Source organism: Bactrocera tryoni, unplaced genomic scaffold (assembly GCF_016617805.1).
Source record: "Bactrocera tryoni isolate S06 unplaced genomic scaffold, CSIRO_BtryS06_freeze2 scaffold_152, whole genome shotgun sequence".
In the NCBI taxonomy this organism is placed as follows: Eukaryota; Metazoa; Arthropoda; class Insecta; order Diptera; family Tephritidae; genus Bactrocera; species Bactrocera tryoni.
In genome coordinates this window covers 156,701-179,569 of record NW_024395870.1, presented here as the reverse complement: position 1 = coordinate 179,569, position 22,869 = coordinate 156,701, and the positions used below count along the sequence as shown (strand labels likewise).

At 31.1% G+C, this 22,869-nt stretch overlaps 1 protein-coding gene across 5 annotated transcripts in view; it reads left to right on the top strand.

Moving 5' to 3' along the window:
* The first annotated feature begins 10,752 nt into the window (after positions 1–10,752).
* Positions 10,753–22,869, top strand: part of LOC120780102 (death-associated protein kinase related) — a 105,163-nt gene continuing 93,046 nt past the window's right edge. The window contains exons 1-2 of one of the 5 annotated variants that reach the window (XM_040112388.1): positions 10,753–10,770; positions 16,087–16,961. In XM_040112388.1, coding sequence (XP_039968322.1) covers positions 16,928–16,961 — 34 coding nt within the window. In that variant the 5' untranslated portion in view covers positions 10,753–10,770; positions 16,087–16,927. The other 4 variants (XM_040112385.1, XM_040112386.1, XM_040112389.1 and 1 more) reach the window with 4 other exon arrangements.

The following is a 22,869-nucleotide window of genomic DNA, read 5'->3' as shown; positions in this document are numbered from 1 at the left end:
GAAGAGAGTGGGAGCTTTTCGAAATCACTGCAAATAAATAGCGGCGGCCCTTTAATTATTATACAGTATTAATAAATATTAGTTCAACAAATAAACAGAAAGCAGTTTGCTTAAATAAAAGCTTTGAAGATTACCATTCTGACGTCAAAATAAAGCACAAATACGCTCGTTTATTAACTAGCCGAGTCAGAAGTGTGAAAATTTTAGAAACACAATCAAATTTTCGCATAGAAAAAAGGAGCAAATGTGCAATTGAGTGCAATTTACGCGTACTTGCACCTACAAGAACAACAAAAAAACTAAAAAAACAGCACAAACACACACATACCTCACACCAACTCACATGATTCTGCCGCTCTTTGCCTCTCTGTTTCACTTTGCACACCAATGCACGCGCTGTGTTGGTGCATTTCTCGAGCGCTGCACTGCAAACGTTGCGACGAGGTGCTTGTTTCCATATACATGTATGTATGTTCGTCTTTATATACATGTACATGTCTGTTTGTATGTATGCTTGTATGCAAAACGTGTCACAGCCAGTCCCAGCGTCGCACAGTTGCAATTGGCGTATGCACAAAATCGCCCAGTAAACAAATGTGTTATATAAAGCAACAACAACAAATCAGTCTATTGCAACACGGTAATGCGGGGAGAGAGGGAATGCAGCGTTTTAGTGTTGCAAGTTAGTAGCGGTAAAACTTTTTCGGCTGAGCTTTGCAAAGAATTTTCCAGGTGATTGATTCCTTTGCGTTCTTGTGTACTTTAGAGTGGCGTTAAATGCGCAAAGATACTGTGCAACACAGACACATACACAGAGCTAAATTGGCAAACATATGCTCTACGCACACTCAGCTAGCTGGCTTCATTTGCAGCAGTCGGTTTAAAGCGAAAAAGTTAGTCAAAGATGGTTTGAATAAAAATCAGTACTTTCAAAGTTGAGGAAATCGGTTTCCGAAGTATCGGGTTGCGCAGTGTGTGTTATAGCCAACAACTCCTTATTATGTACTAGGGTGGATCCTTAATATATAGAGATACTAGGGTTTATGAACCGTTTTAATAGAGTAGACAGTTCTTGTTTCTACTTCGTTTTGCGTTTTTAACAAAATTAAGATTTTCGGAGTAACTCCGAATTACTCCGAAAAAATTTTAAGAACGAAAAAATTACTATAAAGCTCTAATGTATAGTTATATATTTATCTCTAAGCCACCAAAAGAGTAATATAAAAATGAAAGTTGTAGCATCAGTGGATATCGGAAAACATGCCACTTCTAACCATTACTATGTACATATCACATATAACGATCAATAAAAGTATTTGCGTAAAAGTTTTTAAACCTAAAATTTATATTGTTTTCTTATTTATTTAATTTTTTGGATTGTTATTTTCATAGATGTTAGATTACTTTTACACATCCAGCAACGAGCCCCGGTGGCTATTAGCTTAAAATAATTTTTCGGAGTCACTCCGAATGACTCCGAAAATTAAATAGAATACTAAAAACGAATAAAATAGGTATCCAGATAATTTATGAAGTTAGAGCTTATTTTAGCTTACTGAAATGAAATAGTTTGATTTCCGAAAAAGTTAAAATTACCAGTAAATCTGTACACAGTACCCAACACCGGTAGCTTTTAAGCATAAACTATTTTTACGGAGTTACTCCGAATAACTCTGAAAATGTAATAGAATACGAAAAACGAACAAATCAGGTAATTAGAATATTTGTGAAGTTAGAACTTATTTTACCAAAACGATAAAGCTTGGTTGCTGAAAAGGTTGAAATGGCTTGAAAGAACTCAGTGACGACCACCACTAGCTTATAAGCACCAAATAATTTTTTCGGAGTCACTCCGAATAACTCCGAAAATTTCATGGAATACGAATAACCAACAAAATAGGTGGAAAGAATATTTAAGAAGATAGTGAAAGTTTATTTAGCCGATTATAACTAAAAATTTTGAGCTTACAAATTTTTCGAAACTTTTAAATTAGAGTAAAAAAACAGTTTAACTATTGTTTAATATATTTCAATATCAAAAATTTCACACAAAAACTCTACAAACATTTTTCTTCGGCACCATTTATTACCACCTTTTGCTTTAGCACCCAAAAAACGCACAAAAACAAACGGTATTTTTATTGTTGCTGCAATGCAACATTGTCTGCAGTCCGCCTGTGAACACTGCACTTACCCGGCGATTTATTGTTTGCAAGCACGTTTTTCGGTGCATTTCTTCCAGCTTGCACCTATTCAAATCGCACCAACACTTCAATGAGCTATCCTGGGCAATGGCTTCCTCCAACGGTTGCACCATAAAAACAACAGCAAACAATACGAAAGCGTAGGGAGTGACTTTGCAAATGTGCTGCAAATAAATTCGTTATTGAGTTGTCGTATTGCAGTCAAACATGTCAAGCTTACGAAAAAACATTAAGCGAGATAAAGTAGATCGACTAAAAACTGGGGGAAAAAAGGACGAAACCTTCAGAGACGAAAAAGTGTGGCGTAAATAGTAGAAAGTGCTCAGCAAGAGCAATGAATTTAAAATATGCAAATGTTGTAAAAATGAGCACCGGTTTTACAGAGCGAATTATTTATGATATTGGAAAAAGTTGGTGGTTATGCCACCTTCTTTACTTTTTATGTATTTCTACAGGAAAAAGTTAGTATTTTGTACGATATCCTAGATTTTTACGTTTTATCTCGTTTCCTTCTAAGTGATAAATGAGAGCGACACAAAACTCTTAATACACAATAAAATGAGAATGATTTTCACGTGCTGGAAGATATGTACATATAGTACAAACATATACATTTGTAACAACTTTTTTCGAGTTTCGTTTTGGTTGTTTTCCTTTATTTCGGAGTAGTGTTATATCAAAAAAAATTATTTTTCCCCCACGTTGCTGCTGCAACTTTTATGCATACAATTTTTTTTTCGGAGTCACTCCGAATATTTCCGAATTTATTTTGCTGTTTGCAAAACAGTTAAAAATGTGCGGAATATACATACATACATATGTATATGTAAACATTTTAATTAATTAAACCAAAAATTTATTAATTGTACCACTTTTGGGAAGGAAACAATTGTTGTTCTTCTCGAAACACTGCACTCTTGTAATTCATAGTAACAATAACTTATAAAGGAAACTTCATATTTCATTTCATATTTCCTACGATTTGTAAATTATTTGGCAGTAGTTTAAATAATTCGGAGTTACTCCGAAAATTCGGAGTCGACAAAAAACATGTAATATACAGAAAATAACTACTTATTAACGACATATATACATTTTTGGTGTTAGTTGTGTTAAATGTGTAGTAATGTACTACCATTTTCAACTAATCAATATTTTGTAACTCAAAATCATGTTTTGACCAAAGATTACATAACGTAACATATTATGTTGCAGAAAATAAATTTCAATTTTTAACATACCAATTTTATAACTTTTTTGGGTACAACGGCTGCTTTCGGAGTTACTCCGAAAATTTGGAGTTGTCAGAAATTCGTTAAAACAACATTATTGTAAAAATTTTTAAATTTTTGGAGTAAATTTCAGGGAAAATTCTGTAATTTCGGAGTAGTCAAATGTCTTTTCATACAACATATTTCTAAAAATTTGTAATTTTACCAAACATGTACCAAATAATTACTCCTTTAATAGCAAATAAGTTCTGTTTGTCTAGCTAATATATTGTTTTGAGTAAAATGAAAATTTCAGAGTTACTATTGTCTAAAATCATTAACACCATAAATAAATAAAAAGTACAACAAAATCATTTCCAGAACTTTTAAAGTAACAGCACAATAAGCAGATTTCAAATGCAATGCCGCCTAAAGCCATTTGCGAACAGAAATAAACACATTCAAGTTCAACCACCTATGGAGCAGATCCATCCCACTTACACATGCACCCCCTGCTAATGTTTTCTAAGCTTTCAAGTGGAAAAACATACTCCAAGTGTCAAGGGGCACAATGTGAATTAAAAAAAAATAAATTTTTTGTTGCTCTGCAGCACCACGCTGAACCACAACAATTCGCCCATTTGGGAAAATAGGCATCACATTTTGATTTTTCACACGCATTTACGCCTTCGCTCACTCATTGAAATGTTCGCCACTTTTTCGCACTTTCATTTTTCGTATTTTTCAGAATTAATAAATATGAATGCCGCCAGCTCCCCAAAGCAACATTTCCTGCAAGGTTAATGGCGTATGTTGTTGTAGTTGTTGGCATGTAGATTTTTAAATTTCCTGACGAAGGTTGTGTAAATATATATTTTGCTACTTTTTTATCATTTCACTGCTTTCCACTCGCCATTCGCACGAAGTGGCAAATAAATAAACGAAAAAATGTTGCCGAAAAGGAAAAAGGTCATGACGCTAAACTGTTGAGGGGCGTGATTTTCGCGCCGGATTAAATAAAATAATTATTCGTTGATGGGTTGGCTTAAAGCTAAATTAATTAAAAGCTTGTATGGAATTTCAGAAAGTTTGAAACGAAAATGCTTTCAGATTTTTAATGGAATGGATTTCAGATTTTGTGTGTGGTAGTGAAAATAATTTCGGATTTTTCATCAAATTTCAATATTTGGAATTTAAAGTCCTTACTTCAAGCCAAGTTTCAGTGAACACAAATGTGTTTGGTTTTATTCCAGAACTTGGAAAATATTCACTTCTAATCCGAGATTGGAAAATGTAAGGACTTATGGTTGGAATTGTATTGAATCTGATTTTCCTAATCAAAAGCCACACTGATAAAATCCAATCAGTTTGTTGACAGTGGGCTTTACTTTTTCTCATAGAAGGCTAGGCTATAAGGTTCTATAATGCGATGTTGAGGTAGTTAGCGCAGATTGTGAGGTATCCTTTTTTTTGGATTGAACAAGGCATACTTAAATTCCAATCATGTTGGATATGCTTTCGCCTGATCCCATTCTTCAAAGAAGCTAATGCATAATCCTTATCAATTCTTCGGCGCCATATTTAAATAGTTGTGACTTATTTATGTTTTCGGATTGCTTTTCGGATAGAGTTCGCAGACTTTAACATTTTTAAAGAAACTGCTCTGGCATTAATTACAAGTGAGCCGATAATTAATGAGTTTACAAAATGCTATGATTTACTTTTACTTAAATTTAACATAAAATTACTATATGTACGTATGTAGTAGTCATAAAATTCACTGACTTTAACAAAGTGTATTCTTATAATTCAATACTTCATTATTCACCGTTATTTGAAAAATCACAGATTACCAAACAGTTTAACGGTTTTATAAAACATGTACATAGTTGGAAAAAATTTATATTAACAAATTGATTTTGCCAGTACATCAACATTTTCTAAGTTATTCGAAGTAATAACAATTATTGTTTATTATATTGTTATAAAAACCTAATTTCAGATATTTTACATTTTCAGAGTTTTTCGGAGTAACTCCGAATTCAGTTTTACTGTTAAAATATAGTTGTGAAAGGTTATGACATTAAAACAAACCGATTTTGGGTATCTTTTTACATTTTCGGTGTGATTCGGAGTAACTCCGAAATTCATTTTTCCGCTAAATCTTCACTATATACATATGTATGTATAATATTATATTGGTAATTCAATGTAGAAAATTTCAGATTTTCAGAACTTTTCGGAGTAGCTCCAAATTTAGTCTTAGCGCTAAATATTAACTTAACTCTAATGATAAATGCAAACTATTTTTTTTTTATGTTTCCTTGTAAAATTTATGATTTATCTAAGTGTATTGCCAGCTTTACTAACGAAATCGTTGCAGAAGATTATGTCACTATATCAAAACTGGCAGTAATATTCCATATTATTGTATATGTACATTATGTAGTATGAACATACCTTTGTATGTATGTATTCACATACATATGTACATATATTGGTGTATATTCGCACGTTATCAGAAACCAAACTTCAACTAATGATTAATTATAAATATGTTTTTATCAAATTTGTTGCTTATCAGCAAATTGAAGGTAATAAAGCGACCCTCAAAATCACCGCCCACCCTAACTAAAATGCTCGTACATATGTACATATAAAATACTTATACATATACTTTTACATATAAAGTGATAGACAAATAAATATGTTACAAATATGAGTATCTATATATACATATGTATATATTTGAACGATTTATGAGTAGTGTTGATAAGCCAGATAAATATAGCTCAGCTAAATGCGCTCAATATCTACTTTATATAAACACTATGGATACATATACGAGGGCTGCTATATATATTTCTGGCCGTACATATGTATATATACATCAAATCTATATATAATTGTGAGTAATTAGTGCGATAAGCGTAGTTAAGTGAAACGTCATTACTTGTGCGATGGCAAACGGTGAGCGGATATGAATACGTAGGCAGCAGGTGAAAATATTTTAATTGAGTGGGAGATCGCTGTTTACCATATATATTGCATTTACGCACATGTAACGGTTTATAATGAGTGAGTAATTGCCAATCATCGCTTCGGTATGCCTATTCACCTGCCTTTTCTCTTTTTCTCCTTTGCTCCATGCCCACGTCGTCAGCCGTTGGAATGTACGTAGCGTGCGTTGTGTTTGCCTTATCTTTCGTTGTCAGAATTTATCTTTCCGATATGTATGTTATAAACATATATTTTTGTATGTGTGTGATTATTCGTGTGTGCGGTTGAAGATTGCTTTTTGCCGCTTTTTGAAATTCTTTGCAAAAAGTCATTTCATTATTTTTATAGCATTATTTGATTCGTTTATCAGTACTTTTGCTATTACTGCTAGTGCTTCCTCTTCATTATCATTTTCTTATCATCACTTGCTATAACACATTTGTAAATTGTTGTTATTGTTTAAATTTTTGCAAATTTATTTGAAACTTGTAATTATGAGGCCCTGATAGCACTAAAAAAATCGTGGAAAATTTTTGTTAAAACATAAGCTTTGCAAAAACCCTATTTCATCGATTTTAACCTTAACCAAGCTACGGTCTCTATATCAAATACAAAGTGTTTTCAGTGTCTGGTTAACTATCCCTTAGCACTCCGTTGGGTCTGGTGGTTCTGGTTCCTCAGTTAGTGTTTAACAAAATTTGCAGCCTTACAGGCATACAGGCCTATTGGACAATGTCCATTAGGAAGAATCATACCATTATGGCACGATGAACTTTGCTATATCAAGAGTTCATTAGACCTCAGCCGTTCTACTCTAAATCATAAAGATCTGGCACAGGCGCTAGTTGTTGAACAGGTACAGGTGCATAGGTCCAGCGCTAGAACTCAGGGCAAAGGACACTTAACTCGTTCCCAATGTGATAGGGATTTATTTAATAACTAAGTATCTTGCTATCTATAGCGAGGATAGATAATCCTTGACTAACTTTGAGCGAAGCTAGTTTAATAATTTCGAAGTTAAAGATTTTTCTTTTTTTGTTTTTAATTTAATAAACTAAAAGTGATATAATAAGTTGTCAAAAAAGTCTTGCGGTATTTTTATTGAATTTTATTTTTTTTATTGAAATTGAAATGAATTTTTGATGACTCATGCCCAGCTCTTGACCGATGCTACGGCTGCTACTATGCCGGTCTCTTTCGACCAACTCAGCGATTTTATCGCAATTTTCGACGACAGGCCTTCCGGAGCGTGGCGCATCTTCGACCACCTCTACATCAGAACGAAAACGTTGAAACCATCGTTGTGCGGTGGAAATGGAAACTGTATCGGGTCCATAAACTGCACAAATTTTATTGGCGGCTTGATATGCATTTTTGCTTTTATCGTAGTAGTACTGTAAAATATGCCGTATTTTCTCTTTATTTTGCTCCATGTTTGCGACGCTATAACTCACGAACGACTTAAAAGAAACGGTAATCAATCAAACACGTGTTAGCGCGTGAAATGAGCTTTCCAAAAAGGTATAGCATGACCCGATGCGACGAAACTAGAAACTAGAACTACGCGCTTTCAGCGCCAACCAGCGAAAATACCGCAAGACTTTTTTGACAACCTAATATATTATAAAGCCCAACGAAAAAATCTCTCGGACTTTCTTTCGTATGAAAAGTATAGAAGGAGCAGCTGGTATTTGCTTCAATAGAGCTTTTAGAACAACGCTAAACCAGACACTAAACGTTATTTTTCATTTGATACCGAGAGAATTTTTCTAAGCAACTGACAAGTCCTTGTAGTCAGGGTATCCTCCTTATTAGTTGCCTGTTGCCTCTTGGGGTTACACCAAAGATAGTGAAAGAATTTCTTGAGCTCTTAGCGAATCCATCATCCTCTTTAACGATAAATGTGCATTGGGTTCCAGGGCATAGCGGTATTCCTTGGAACTGTGGAGCAGACCTTACTTTATAATTAGACTCCGGAAAAGAGGGAAGTTATATGCCACGACTAGTGAGCCGGTATGAAAGAGTACATTAGACCCGCTATCAGTAGAATAGGAAGCGTTCGGTGTTGCGCTCTCCTCTTGTGCTTTACTACTCGATATACGCAGATGGACTACCATAGGTTCATGGACTCTCGCAAGATACTTTTAGCCCAAGATCGGTCGAAAGCAGTCCAATGAGCACTTTGCCAACAATAAGGCTTGCCTCTTCCTAGTTATGTAGATTATTGATTGTCACGCATTTGCAAAATCAGGGCATAAACACTTGGGAGCTCATATTTCTTGATACTCCACCAAACTGGTGGTAATCAAAATTGAATGCCTGACCAAAGTTTTATTGCTCACCAAGCGCTTTGATGACTTATAAAATCAAAGTAGTGCTGTTTGTAGGCCAATTACAATCTTTAGATCATTATTTATACAAGGTGCGTTCCAAAGTAAACAGCGCCCCCTGGTGGCGCCATTTATATGGCGACTGGTGCGTTAGAATCTTCATGACATTTCATTGATTGTAAGTGAAGTTATTTCGTTTAAAATGTCAGTATGTTTGTGTTATCGGTGCGAAAATGCGCTTCGAACAAAGAGTCAACATTAAATTTTGTTTTAAAATTGGTAAAACTTTTACCGAAACATTTCAATTGATGAAACAAGTTTCTGGCGATGATTGCCTAACTCGTTGCAGAGTGCACGAGTGGTTTTAACGTTTTCAAAGTAGTCGTGAGGACATAAATTACGATCAAAACTATGCGTGAATTCATCAGAAATCAGCCGAAATCATCATGGAAATGGAATTGAACATCTCCAAAACATCGATTTATCGCATTTTGATCGAACATTTGGGCTTACGAAAGGTGTGTGCACAGTTTGTTCCGCACAAATTGACTGACGATCAGAAATTGCTAAGAATTCAACATTCGAAGGACATTATTGTGACCGATTATTTGACCAAAAATCAAATCAAATTTTAACCATTAACCACTCCCCGTATTCACCTGATATGGCACCGTGTGACTTCTTCCTTTTCGGCAAAATGCATTTGCCCATGAAAGGAAAGCGTTATGAAGACGTAGAGGCCATTCAAAAGGCATGCACCGGCATACTGGCGGCCATATTGGCCAACGAGCTAGAACATTCATTCGACATGCTTTTGGACCGTGCAAAAAGCTGTTTTGAATCAGAAGGAAACTATTTTGAATAAAATAAATTGATTTTGCCGAAAAAACCATTTGTTCTGTGTTTTTTTTTTAAGTCCTCTTTACTCTGAAACGCACCTTGCAGTAAAACTAGGCATGATTCTGACCAACAAGCTTGCTATAAATATTTAAAAACAACCGAAAAATTGCACAATACTCTATGTTGATGGCTTTAAAAATTTTATAATGTTCTTGTTTCCAATTTCAACACATTTCAACGCATTTGTTAGTTTGTATACTAAATTCCAATATTGAAATGTTTTATATACAAACTGATTGGTTCACCGCGCAAATCAGCATGCTTCGCACTGCAATCGCTCATTTTCCTGCACAACAACACTAAAAAACACACGCCAAAATACTCTCAAAGACCATATTTTGATATATTTTTGAAGCACACTAATGTGCGTGTGTGTGTGTGTCTGACACACCAGCCACATTACTCGCATAAAATCAAACAAATTGTGATGCCTGCTCACATGTGCTGACGCTTTGTCTAACCGTTTTTTGTATATTTTTAGCGCTAACGCTAGCTGCTCGCAGCCGCTACCACCACCGCCCAGGCGGCAGTTGGCAGACCGACAAGCAACAACAAACATGTGAGCCAACACGCTAGCGCAAGCATGTGTCGTTGGCCGTGGCTAAGACGAACAGGCGCACAGCAAAGCACAGCAAGCAACTACCAAAAGCGACAGCCAACAACCAACAGCCAACAGCTCAGCGAACAGCCAACGCGATGACGCGCCGTGAAAACTCGCAAACAAACGCAAAGGCATTAAGAAAAACACACAACAACGACAACAATAACACCGGTGGTGCCAAACGAGCAACGCCAGCAACAAACAACAAAAGCAAAGAAAGTGCCAATCAGCGGCCGGGAGAGTGGGTGCTTGCGGCCGCGAGCGTGTTTGATTCGATTTGGGAGTAATGCTGCCGCCAGTGCCGGCGTTGCGGAGACTTTACGTGTGTTAACTGCCTGTCTCGTCTGTCAGAAATGCGCTCAACGGTGCTCAGTGTTCGGGGCTCAGCTGTTGGCGGCCAGCAAGCGCGCTCACTCACTCCCAGCGCCGAAATAGCACACAAAACATGCTATTTGTGCCGAAGCTAGCCAGCGAACTGGCGCGGCAACTAAACAAAGAAAAGCAGAAAAGCACGCGATAAACGGGTGAAAATCAAATTCGTATTCTTTGTGTTTAATTTTTGCGAAGAAGTGCTAATTTTTCTACGCGCGTTAGTAGCGAGTGGCGGAGTGGCAGCTGATGAAGTAATATATTGTAAAATTACGTTTTTTCGCCGTTTGGAGCAAGACTATCGCGTTTGAAGGAGTTCTAAGCACAAATCTGGTGCAGTGCAAATGAAAAGTGAAAAAATGCAATGTGTTTTTTGTGTTCTATAAATATACGCTACAATGCACCGAGCATCAAAATTAATGGAAAGATACGAATTCAGCGTGAAAATAGCTTGAAATTAAAGTGATTTCGTGTTTCGAAATATATGTTTTAAAATTTTTATAAAATAGAAATAAATGAAACACGTGGAGTGCGTAATTTTAGATAAAAGTGTGAAGATAAATTTTTAATAGTTACGAAAAATCGAAAACAAAAAAGTGAATATATACAAAAATATGTAAAAAAAAACTTTTTAATATAAAAAATATATAAAAGAAAATCTTCAAACATTAAAAAATATATGAAAATATGTAAAACGAATTTAAATATTAAATCAAAATACATGCACAATTATAAAAAAAATTTAAATATATAAAAAATATGTCAAATATATCAAAAAAAATGTGAAGATATACTATAAAAAAAAATATTAAAAACTATAAAAATATATACAAGAAAATCTTAAATTTGCCTAATACGGGAAATTCGGAAAAAATAAGTTATTAATTATAAGCAATGTGAAAATATATGTACTTCCATTCATGGCATAATCTACCAAAAAATGTCTACTTAAAAAATTTTTATAATTATTGCAAACCTTAGATGAACGATTCGCGCACAAAAAGTATTCCTACAATTATTTTATATCATAACTATAAAAACATATTAACTAAGAAAAAATAATGTGAAAATAAAATGGTTAAAAAAGAATTAGTGTTAAACAAAGAAATTAATTCAAGTGAAAATCTAAGCTAAAATATTTTTTATACTAAATAATACAAAACTAAAGAAAAACTACAATTTAATTAAAACAAATTAATTTAATTAAAATAAATTAAATTTAATTAGATTAAGTTTAAAATAAAATTAACAAAAATAATTTAAATTAAATTAAATTAAACTAAATCAAATTAAAATAAAATATGTTCAATGATTTAAAAGTTTTTTTAGAATAAATTATTATTTTTTTTTATTTATTTAAATGAGAACTAATTATTAATAATTAATACACAGAGATTAAGCACTGGCTACTAGGGCCTTCGGCTAGAAGAAATTAAAAACCGAAATTATGTAAAATTAAATGTAATAAATTAAACAAAATTAAATAAAACAATTAAAAATAAAATTAAATTAATTTGAATTAAAATAAATTAAACGCAATCAAATTAAATTAGCTTACTTAAAACTCGACCTTTTAATTATATAACTTAAAAAAATTAAATGAAGATAAATAAATTTATATTATAATAAGTTGAATATTTTAAAATGAAGTAAAATTAATTTGAAATAAATTAAAAGCCAAATAAATTAAAAATTAAATAAAAATACATAAAATGGCGAAAAATCGATTTTTTAATTCGCATAACTTAAAAAATGCATAAAATTAAATTAAATTACTTAATAAATTAAAACGAAGTAAATCAAATTAATTAAAATGAAACTAAATTAAATTAAAATATATTAAATTACTGAAAACTCGATTTCTTTTATTAGAACAAACCAAAAAAAGTTAATTTAAACAAAATTAAATTTGAATAAATTAAATTCTTTAAATTACTTAAACATCGATTTTTTTATTACAACAACTTAAAAGATTTAAACAAGTTTAAGTAAAATAAGATAATACAAATTAATAAAAGAAATCAAACTAAATTATAAGACCTTAAATTACAAAAATATATACTTTTTTACTTAGAATAACTCATAAACCCGTAATTAAGTAAAATTAAATGGTAAAATAAAGTAATTACAATTTAAGTATACTAAATCAAATTAATATAAATTTCGTAATAATAAATATTTTAAATTAGACTAACTTTAAAAACTTAAATTAAATAAACTAAACTAAATTAGATAAAATAAAATAAAATTAATTAATTAAAATTTAATTAAAATACATTAAATGACCTAAAAATACTAATTTTCTTTTTTTTTCTTTTCTAAAAACTTAAATTAAATAAACTAAACTAAATTTCGATAAAATAAAATAAAATTAATTAACTAAAATTTAATTAAAATACCTTAAATGACCTAAAAATACTAATTTTCTTTTTTTTTCTTTTCTAAAAACTTAAATTAAATAAACTAAACTAAATTAGATAAAATAAAATAAAATTAATTAATTAAAATTTAATTAAAATACATTAAATGACCTAAAAATACTAGTTTTCTTTAACTCAGAGGTACTTAAAATATCAATATAAAACAAAATAAACTAAATAATATAAAATTTAATTAAATCATGTTAAATTAGTTTACTTAAAAATCTATTTTTCTAATTGGAATAATTTAAAAAAATGATATGAAGTAAAATAAAATAAATTTATAAAAATTAGTCACAATTAATTTAAATTAAAAAGTCGATCGATTTTTAATTAGAATATACTGAAAAAATTATGATAAACTCACTTTTAGTTAAAATACAAATTGCATTATCTACAATAATAATAATAATTTTTAAATCAAAAACATTTGGCAGCTGCTGTAAATTTGTATTGAAATTGATAATTAAGTGAAGTCCAACGATATAATATAACTAAAGGTTCTTTTTTGTTTTACAAAACTTAAAATTTATGTGAAACCAATTAATTATTTGTACATTTCCTTATTTTAATGTTTTCGGAGGGACAGTTAAAAACGAATTCGTCAAAAGGATCTAGTGATCATGTATAGAATAAATTTAGCTGAAAAAGCATTTACAAGTAAATTGTCAAATTATATTATGTAAACGAAAAAGAGTTACTTTATTGCTTTTACTACCCTGTGAAATGATAGAAATTTTTCAAAATATATTTATTTTCACAATGGCTGCAGTGTTTTGTAATTTTTAGAGTGTTATTTAACCAATAGTTCCAAATAGGTGTACAACATTTAATGTGGAAGAAATTAACAATTAAAGTAAATAAATAAAATAAACTCGTGCAAATGATGCCTAAGTGATAAAATAATTGAAATATTAAAAAAAAAAAATCGAAAATCTCTAAGATATAAAATTTCGCTTTTATAAAAAAATAAAATATAAAAAAAACTAAGAAAAAACTTTAAATTCGGCTGCACCGTAACTAATATACCCTTAACAAATGCATTTCTTTTAGTAACTATGTGTTCAGTTTGTACGGAAGCTATGCGCTATAGTAATCCGATCTGAACAATTTTTTCGGAGATAATAATAACCTTAAAAACAAAAAGTAAAACATTTAGTATATTTTTTTTTCGAATTACAAAATTTAAATTAAATAAACTAAAAAAAACAAAGAAACAGGAAATAATAATTTGCAAAAATCACTAATAACAATAAATAAAATTATAATATTATACGAATAAATTTTTTATTAAAACTGAAAACTAGAAATTGAAAAAAGTAAAGACTAAAAAAACCAAATAAAATAAAAGAAAAATATTTTCGAACCTAACTGAAAAATCTCGCAATAAAACACAAATTATATTTTTTTTATTTAAAGAAACCAATGAAACAAATCTTATTCAACATGAAATATGAAAAACCTAAACTAAATATTTAAATTGAAATTTGGAAACCAAAAATGATAAAAGAATTAAAATTGAATAAAAATTAAAAATTAAGAAAACAAAAAAATTTTTATCAATAAATTGAAAAGTTTTGAATAATTAAAAACTGCAAATAAAGAAAATTGAAAAAAAAAACAAAACCGAAAAAAATATAAAATATACAATTAGTTGCTTTTTATTAAAACTGAAATCACGAAATTGAAAACAACAAAAATAAAAAAACCTAAGTTATTCAAATTAAAAAAATATTCAAACTATTTCTTTTATTTAAAAAAACCAAATGAACATCTTATTAAAAAAAATTGTGAGAACCCAAAATTTAATATTTTAAAGAGAAATTTGATATTCAAAAATTACAAAGTAATTAAAATTAACTAAAAATGAATTTATACAAACAAGCTTTCAAAAATTACTAAAATTAAAAATTTCGAAGTATTTATTAAAAAAATTACTTCATGCAAAGGCTAAAACAAAATAGTTTCAAAAACTGAAAAATATTAGGTTGTCAAAAAAGTCTTGCGGTTTTTTGGCTGGTTGGCGCTGAAAGTGCGTAGTTCTAGTTTTATTCGTCGTATCGGGTCATGCTACACCTTTTTGGAAAGCTCAACAAGTGTTTGATTGATTGTCGTTTCTTTTAAGTCGTTCGTGAGTTATAGCGTCGCAAACATGGAGCAAAATAAAGAGAAAATACGGCATATTTTACAGTACTACTACGATAAAGGCAAAAATGCATCTCAAGCCGCCAACAAAATTTGTGCAATTTATGGACCCTATACAGTTTCCATTTCCACCGCACAACGATGGTTTCAACGTTTTCATTCTGGTGTAGAGGTGGTCGAAGATGCGCCACGCTCCGGAAGGCCTGTCGTCGAAAATTGCGATAAAATCGCTGAATTGTTCGAAAGCGACCGGCATAGTAGCAGTCGTAGCATCGGTCAAGAGCTGGGCATGAGTCATCGAAAATTCATTTCAATTTCAATAAAAAAAAATTCAATAAAAATACCGCAAGACTTTTTTGACAATCCATTATAATTAATTATGAACTTGAAATTGATAAAAAGATAAAAAAAAAATGCCCAAAAAAATTTAAATAAAATAAATGAGTTTTCAAAAATTATTAAAATAAAAACTATAAATAAAATAAAAAATGAAAATAACCAAAAAAAAATAGTAATATGAAACAAAATCAAAAAAAAAATTTGAAAAATGATAAAAAATCAAAAAAAAAAAATAATAAAAAAATTTGAAAATAAAAAATGAAAAAAAGATAGAATTAAAATAGTTAAAATGAAATAAATAAGTTTTCAAAAATAACCAAAATAAAAAATTTTAAATTAATGAAAAATGAAAAAAATAGAAAAAACACAGAAACCAAAATTAAAAAATCAAAATGAGATAAACACTTGAAATAAAAAATTTTAAATTAATTAAAAATAAAGTAATAAAATTCAAAACAAAAAAATTTAAAATTTAAGTAAAGTTAAAACTGAATTTAAATAAGCAATATTTTCCTACTTTATCTTTAAACATTTTTTTAAATTTAATTATTCCACTTATAATTCCAGTTTTAGACCGCAGTCAATTTTCGCAGTGTGAAACATAAATTTATCAATTAAGCGCACACAGCACGATATACAAAAATAAGCAGTGTATAGGCATATAAATTTTTGTGCATATGTACATATTATTCAAAAAGATTTTATATAAAAAACAAAAGCAATAAACAACAATAACAAAAAACAGAACGGCACTTCATTTCAACAACGCAATTCCTGCAGCGTCAAAGCACCAACAATCAATACAGCAAACAGCCGAGCACCTTTGTCGCCGCCAACCCGCTGACAGCACCCACAACAAACACATTCACACACGAGCACACACATACACATGTGTTTTAGATAACACGCCAGTTGTGTGCTGCGCCGTACTAATTTTAAAACAAATACAAAGCAAATATAAATCAGAATAAAAAAGAGCGTGAAAAACAACAACAAAACGACCTTCACTGCAAATACGTAAAATAGCAGAAAATCAAATAAAACCAAATAAAAGTGTGTATAGCGAAATTCAACAGAAATCGATTTAATTGTAGCGCTTAAAAGTCGCAAGGACAGAAATTGAAGTTTGAGAAAGTGTTGGTGGAAGCAGGTAAGCAGTGATAAGCAAGTGATTGCTCAGCAGCTTGTCGGTGAATAAAACAACAGCAATTGTTTGGACTTTGGTTCTTTCAACGCTGCGCGGTTTGAACATTTCGGTAACCCGCAAGTGTGCTGAAAGTGCAAAATCCTGCTGAGGTGTGGTGTGGAAAAAAGTATAAAAAATTCTTTTAGTGTAACCGTCTTCAAATAAGCCATCAAAATAGGTACCCGCTTGCGTGACAATAATCCCAACAAAGACAACAACAACATGATATATATAGATGACTCCGAACCGGAAGGTGGTAAGTGCATATCTTTTATTGCATATTATTTGACAAATACTTACAAGGGCCCTTGTAAACTTAAGGTGTTGTTGTCTACTCGGAAGAGTTTTAGTGTCTCTCCGTTTCTATACTCTCATTTACGCTATGAAAAGCTGATAATGTTTTCTTGATAATTTTCTTTGTTCTTTTCGAGATATCGTGTTTACTTATACTTCAATATTTCTATGACTTGATCGGCTGGGAATTTAGTGAAATCATTAGCTGCGCATGTGCTTAAGAGTGTTTAAAGAGAGAAGGTTGCAAGTAGAATGAAATGCCTTTTAAGAAATATATAATTTAGTGTTACCCTAATATCGAAATAAAGATAAGAATTTATATAAATACACTTATTATATTCCATAAAAGAAACCCCCTTTGAAATTTTCCACATTTATTTAAAATGACAAATAGACCTAACATACATACGTAGTATGTATAGATTTGGATGAGGCAAAAAACGAACTATTTTTTCGCTTCGTACTCTAAAAAATTGGATGATAGACACTTCTAAAATTCTGGAAATATCCTCCGCCAAACGGTTTCTATTTTTTTCTTATTATCAGATAAAACAGTTCATATCTCGCTTTCAATTTGTTGTTGTCTAAGAGTCAATTTAAACTGATATTATAAATTATTGACTCATTTCAACTTTAGTGTCTCGCTCTTTACTATGTACTGTAATATATTTTACAACTCTCAATCGTTTAACATTATATGCTAAATGTTTCCGTTGTTAAAGTTATCGTTAAATATTACTATCAGCAGGTACTTGAATCAATAATAAATTTTGAAGTTTGTGATTATATCAAAATTTAATCTTGAAATTCTCTATAGAAATTATTTTTTGTGATGACATATACATACATACATATGAAACGTCTTAATTATTTTCGGAGTAACTCCGAATTTTCGAAGTCAGCCTAATAGTAGAAGATAGTTGCTATTAATGACTTATATTTACTAAAAAGATAAATTTCTTAATTTCAAAGCTACTCCGAATTTTCGGAGTCAGCGTAGTAAAAAATAGTTGCTGTTAATAAATTGAATGATCTTAAAAGATAGCTTTACTAAGTTCAAAGCAACTCCGAATTTTCGGAGTCAGCTTAACAGAAGAAACTACTTGCTATATAATGACTGGTGTGTACTTAAAAGATAACTTTACTAATCTCAAAGCAACTCCGAATTGTTGGAGTCAGTTTAAAAAGAAAATATTTAGAAAATAATGGCTAACAGATGAAATAACGCAATAACAAAAAATTTCTACATACATATACCAATTTCATATCAACTCCGAATTTTAGAACTCAGTCTGATGAAAAAAATATGTGACCTGGTCTACGAAAAGGGGGCTTAGGTGTCAAAAAAAAGGAGAACAATTAATGAGATAACGAGAAACTGACGATTATTTTTAACAGCTTTTCCCAGAAAACTTGTTTTCACACGTTAGCCCCCTTTTCGTAGACCAGGTCACATATTTTGAAAATAGTTGCTGACTGATGAAATATACTATGTACATACTTAAATGATGCTTAACTCAGTAATACTCCTAATTTGGTGGAATAGTAAGGAATAAGAAGTATTCCGCATTAAAGTAATTAGATTGAGTATAGATGCCTTACAAACTAATACTTGCTTTTATAAATTTGTTGTTGCTACGAATTATTCGGAATCACGAAAGTTATTTTCCCAGCTACCGACTCATAATAAAGTTCAGCTTTATTATAAATCAATGAATTTTAGAGAAAAAAGTTTAAAGTTACATATCTCAAAGCTACAACAGTGGAGTAATCCCTAATTTAAGGAGTGATCAAAAATAGTTATGCAACTTTTCTAGCTACAAAAACTGACAGTAAGATTTCAAACTTTCTTATCAACTACACTTTTTCGGAGTAATCAAAATATACCTGATACTTTAAATAAAATCATAATATTTTACACGGCCATCTACAGAAAACTTACATTAAGACTAAAAAATTTCGGAGTGCCTCCGAATTTTAGAAGTAATCAAAAATATACCTGAAACCTAAAATAAAGACATAATATTTAACACAGCTATCTGCAAAAAGCTCACAGTAAGACCTTAAAATTTTCGGAGTTACACCGAATTTTCGGAGTAATCAAAAACATACGTGAAACTTGAAATAAAGTCGTAATATCTCACACAGACATCCACAAAAGGTTTATAGTAAGATTTAAAAATTTCGGATTAACTCCGATTTCTTCGGAGTAATCAAAAACATACGAGAAATTTGAAATAAAGTCATAATATCTCACACTGACATCTACAAAAAGTTTATAGTAAGATTTAAAAATTTGGGAGTAACTCCGATTTTTCTATGCAATCAAAAGTAGTTTACACAAAGTCAAAATTTAAAACAAAAATTCTGCAAAATTTTATATCAAAACACTGATTTTATTTCACAACAGTCTCTATCAAATAGTGATTTTTTGAAAATTTCGGAGGTCAAGTAAAGTCACATAGACTCCTTTTGTTTACTTTTAAAATATCATACACAAACTGTATCATGCAAGCTGAGCTCGTACACGAAAGCTTCTTAATGGTTCATTGCGTCAAACCTGAAAAGAATAAAATTCTAAAATTTAAAATCAAATATTATAACTTTATTATTTTTCTCCATTTTGAGCAAGGCATGCCTAAGCAATATACATATGTATGTATGTATGTATGTTCATACATATTTATGTATATAAATTCCGCTTTTAAATTTCAATTTATGGCTGAAAATGTCATCGCATTGAAAATGCATAAAAATTACATTAGGATAAAGGGCGGGGTTCGCTAGTCAGCGCCGGAAAGACATAAATTTTAATAAAGTGTTTAGCTAAAGCCAATTTACAAATTAAGATAAGACAGCGCAGTGAAAACGAATAAAGATAAAGTACAATAAAAATACAAAACAAAAAATATTAGCAAAACTCGCAGCTTTGTCCTCGCGGAAAGGACAAAACAAGGAGGCGCTGAAAAGATATAAAAGCAAAAACAAAAAAATATGAACCCAGAAATGATGGCGCTAATAAATTCTAAACATTTCCGGCTAAAACAAAAAATTAGCACAAAATAAAATTAAGAAAAGGAAAAATAAATGGAATAAATGGGACAAACCCAAACAGCTGCAAGGCCAAGGCAACAAAAGCCGAAAGTGAAGTGCAAACAAATACAAAAAACACAAATAAAAAGTGTAAAGAGCAAACCTAAAAGTCGAGGCGGCTTTACCAGCAAACACACTGACGCGTGGCTGATTTTGACTTGCAGCGAATTTGCGCAAATCTCGGCATTCCTCAAACACTCACACTTCAAGCGCTCATGCGCCAGTTCGAGCTAAGCTAGCAAGCTAAAATTTGTAAACGGAAATGGAAACTTATAATACTTCTTATTTCGGATTTGTTGTGTTTTTCTTGTTTTTGTTGTTGTAACGTTTTATTTGAGGCTGGTTTATGCAAATGCGAAACTTTGGAAAACTGTGTCAGACAACTTAGGCGGAAAGTTTCACAACTTGTGCGAGCATAAAGAGTTCAAGTCTGCAACGGAAGTGGCATAAGCGGTGTAGGATAAGCGCACAATGTCCTGGAAGCTGGAGGTGTGCGCGTTCGAAATTAATGAGTGGGCGTGCCGGGTGTGAGCTGATTGTGAATGCGAAAATTAATTGTCAGTAACAAAAATATTTTCATTTCAATTTTGTGGAAAAACAATGTGCGATTTTTTTCTTGGATTGACCCTAATTTCATTTGAGAACATGATGCAATTTGCTGTTACTTAAACTAAGAAGGTATGATAAGTTCGGAATTTGAAAATTAATTCAGTAGAATTTGTCAAAATACTGGCAAATAATCTTTAATTTTGGTCACTAATTTCAAAGCAAAGAAATATGAAGAACTATAACACTGTCTAACAGGCAAACAATTATAATTTCTTCTAAAGATGTTGTTTCCTAGTTCTAAAAAGTATAACATCTCTGATTTCAAGTGTAGATATTCACAACACTCCGAAATACTACAGTTGACAAGCTGACTTCGTTTGCTGCGGAAGCTACTTACAGCTGCTGTTAAGCCCAAAGTCAAACTAACCGTCAAAATGAGAAAATGAATTTAATTTTTAAATTCAATTAACCAGGTGCTGCCGGAAATTGGATAATGTTATCGACATATGTACATATGTATGTACATATGTACATACATATATCATGATCAGTCGGTACTTGAATCAATAATAAATTTTGAACTTTAAAATGATGTCAAAATTTAATCTTAAAATTGTCTAAAGAAATTTATGATGACATTTACGTACACATAAAGCTACTTTATTATTTTCGGAGTAACTCCGAATTTTCGGAATCAGCCTAATACAAAAATATTGTTGCTATTAATGACTTGTACGTACTTAAAACATCGCTTTCCTAAGTACAAAGCAAGTCCGAATTTTCGGAGTCAGCCTAGTAGAAGGATATACTTCCTATTAATAACTTGTACGTACGTAAAATATTGCTTAGCTAAGTCTAACGCAACTCCGAATTTTTGCAGTCTGCCTAAGGAAGAAAACAGGTGCTTTATAATGACTGGTGTTTACTTAAAAGATTAATTTACTGATTTCAAAGCAACTCCCAATTTTCGGAGTCAGTGTAAAGAGAAAATATTTTGAAAATAGTTGCCAACAAATGAAATAACACAACAAAAAAGTTATGTATACTAATTTCAGAGCAACTTCGAATTTTGGAACATAGTACAAATAAAAAAAACCATTTCAACTTCACTTTCTTTCATTAACTTTTATACTTTGTGTCCGGCTATTGGAAAATATTCACCAAGAACTCCTTTTATTGTGCCAAGATGAGTCTTTCTAAGGACAAGTAGTTCAGTGGATCTCCTGCTTTGCACTCTATGGTCACCCATTTTGAAAGTAGCTGGTCATCGTCCAACGCTTGCTAAGCTCTCGTGATATCCATACCTTGCAAGAGGACTACGAGAAGTCCAAATTTTATGCCTTTTAAGCTACTGCTTATAATGTATAATGTAATAAGGCTATTTCACAATAAATCTCCTATAAACGAACTAAAGAGAACAAAGAACAAATTTTGTATTAAAATAAAAGGCGGCTGGGCGTAATTATGTATAAAATTTGAGATCCATTTGGTATGTTTATTTGTAGTTTAGACGCCGGTAGCTGGATATATCAACACCAAAATACTTATTTTATAATGTCATGCCGATATCTTTCCAATATCTCTCAATTTAATTAATTTCGGAGTTGCTCCGAATGTTTCGGAGTAAATCGATTTTTTCCGAATAGCTCCGAAATTTTTCGGATTAATCGACCTGAAGCTTGAAGTATCGACCTGAAACTTCAAGTTTTAAAGTTTTCACGGATTTTGGGGAAAAACAGAAAAAAACAGTTTCTATAGTATTACAATGTGCAATGTGCCAAATACTTACTTTATATTGTCAGGTCGACCTTTCCCAATACTTTGTAATTTAACTGATTCCAAAGAAACTCCAATTTTTTCAGAGTAAAATCGGTTTTTTCGGAATATCTCCGAATTTTTCGGAGTAATCAAAATCAGACACAAAGGTTTAAATGACATAAAAATATTTTTTTCTACAATCGGACCATAATTTTGTACCGATTTTGATGAAAAAAACAAAAACTTCCAAAATTTTTTTTATATTATTAAGATACGTAATTTTTAAAACTTCTATTTTTTTCTCTTAACAGAACTGTAATTCGTATTCCTCGTGGACCAGACCAAATTCAACTCAGTCAAAATTCAGTTGAACGAAATTAAGCCCACTTATTTAGGGCTACAATTCCAATGCCAGGCAAACCCATTTACCGTTAATACAGCAACAATTTTAGTCCACATGCTGACAACTT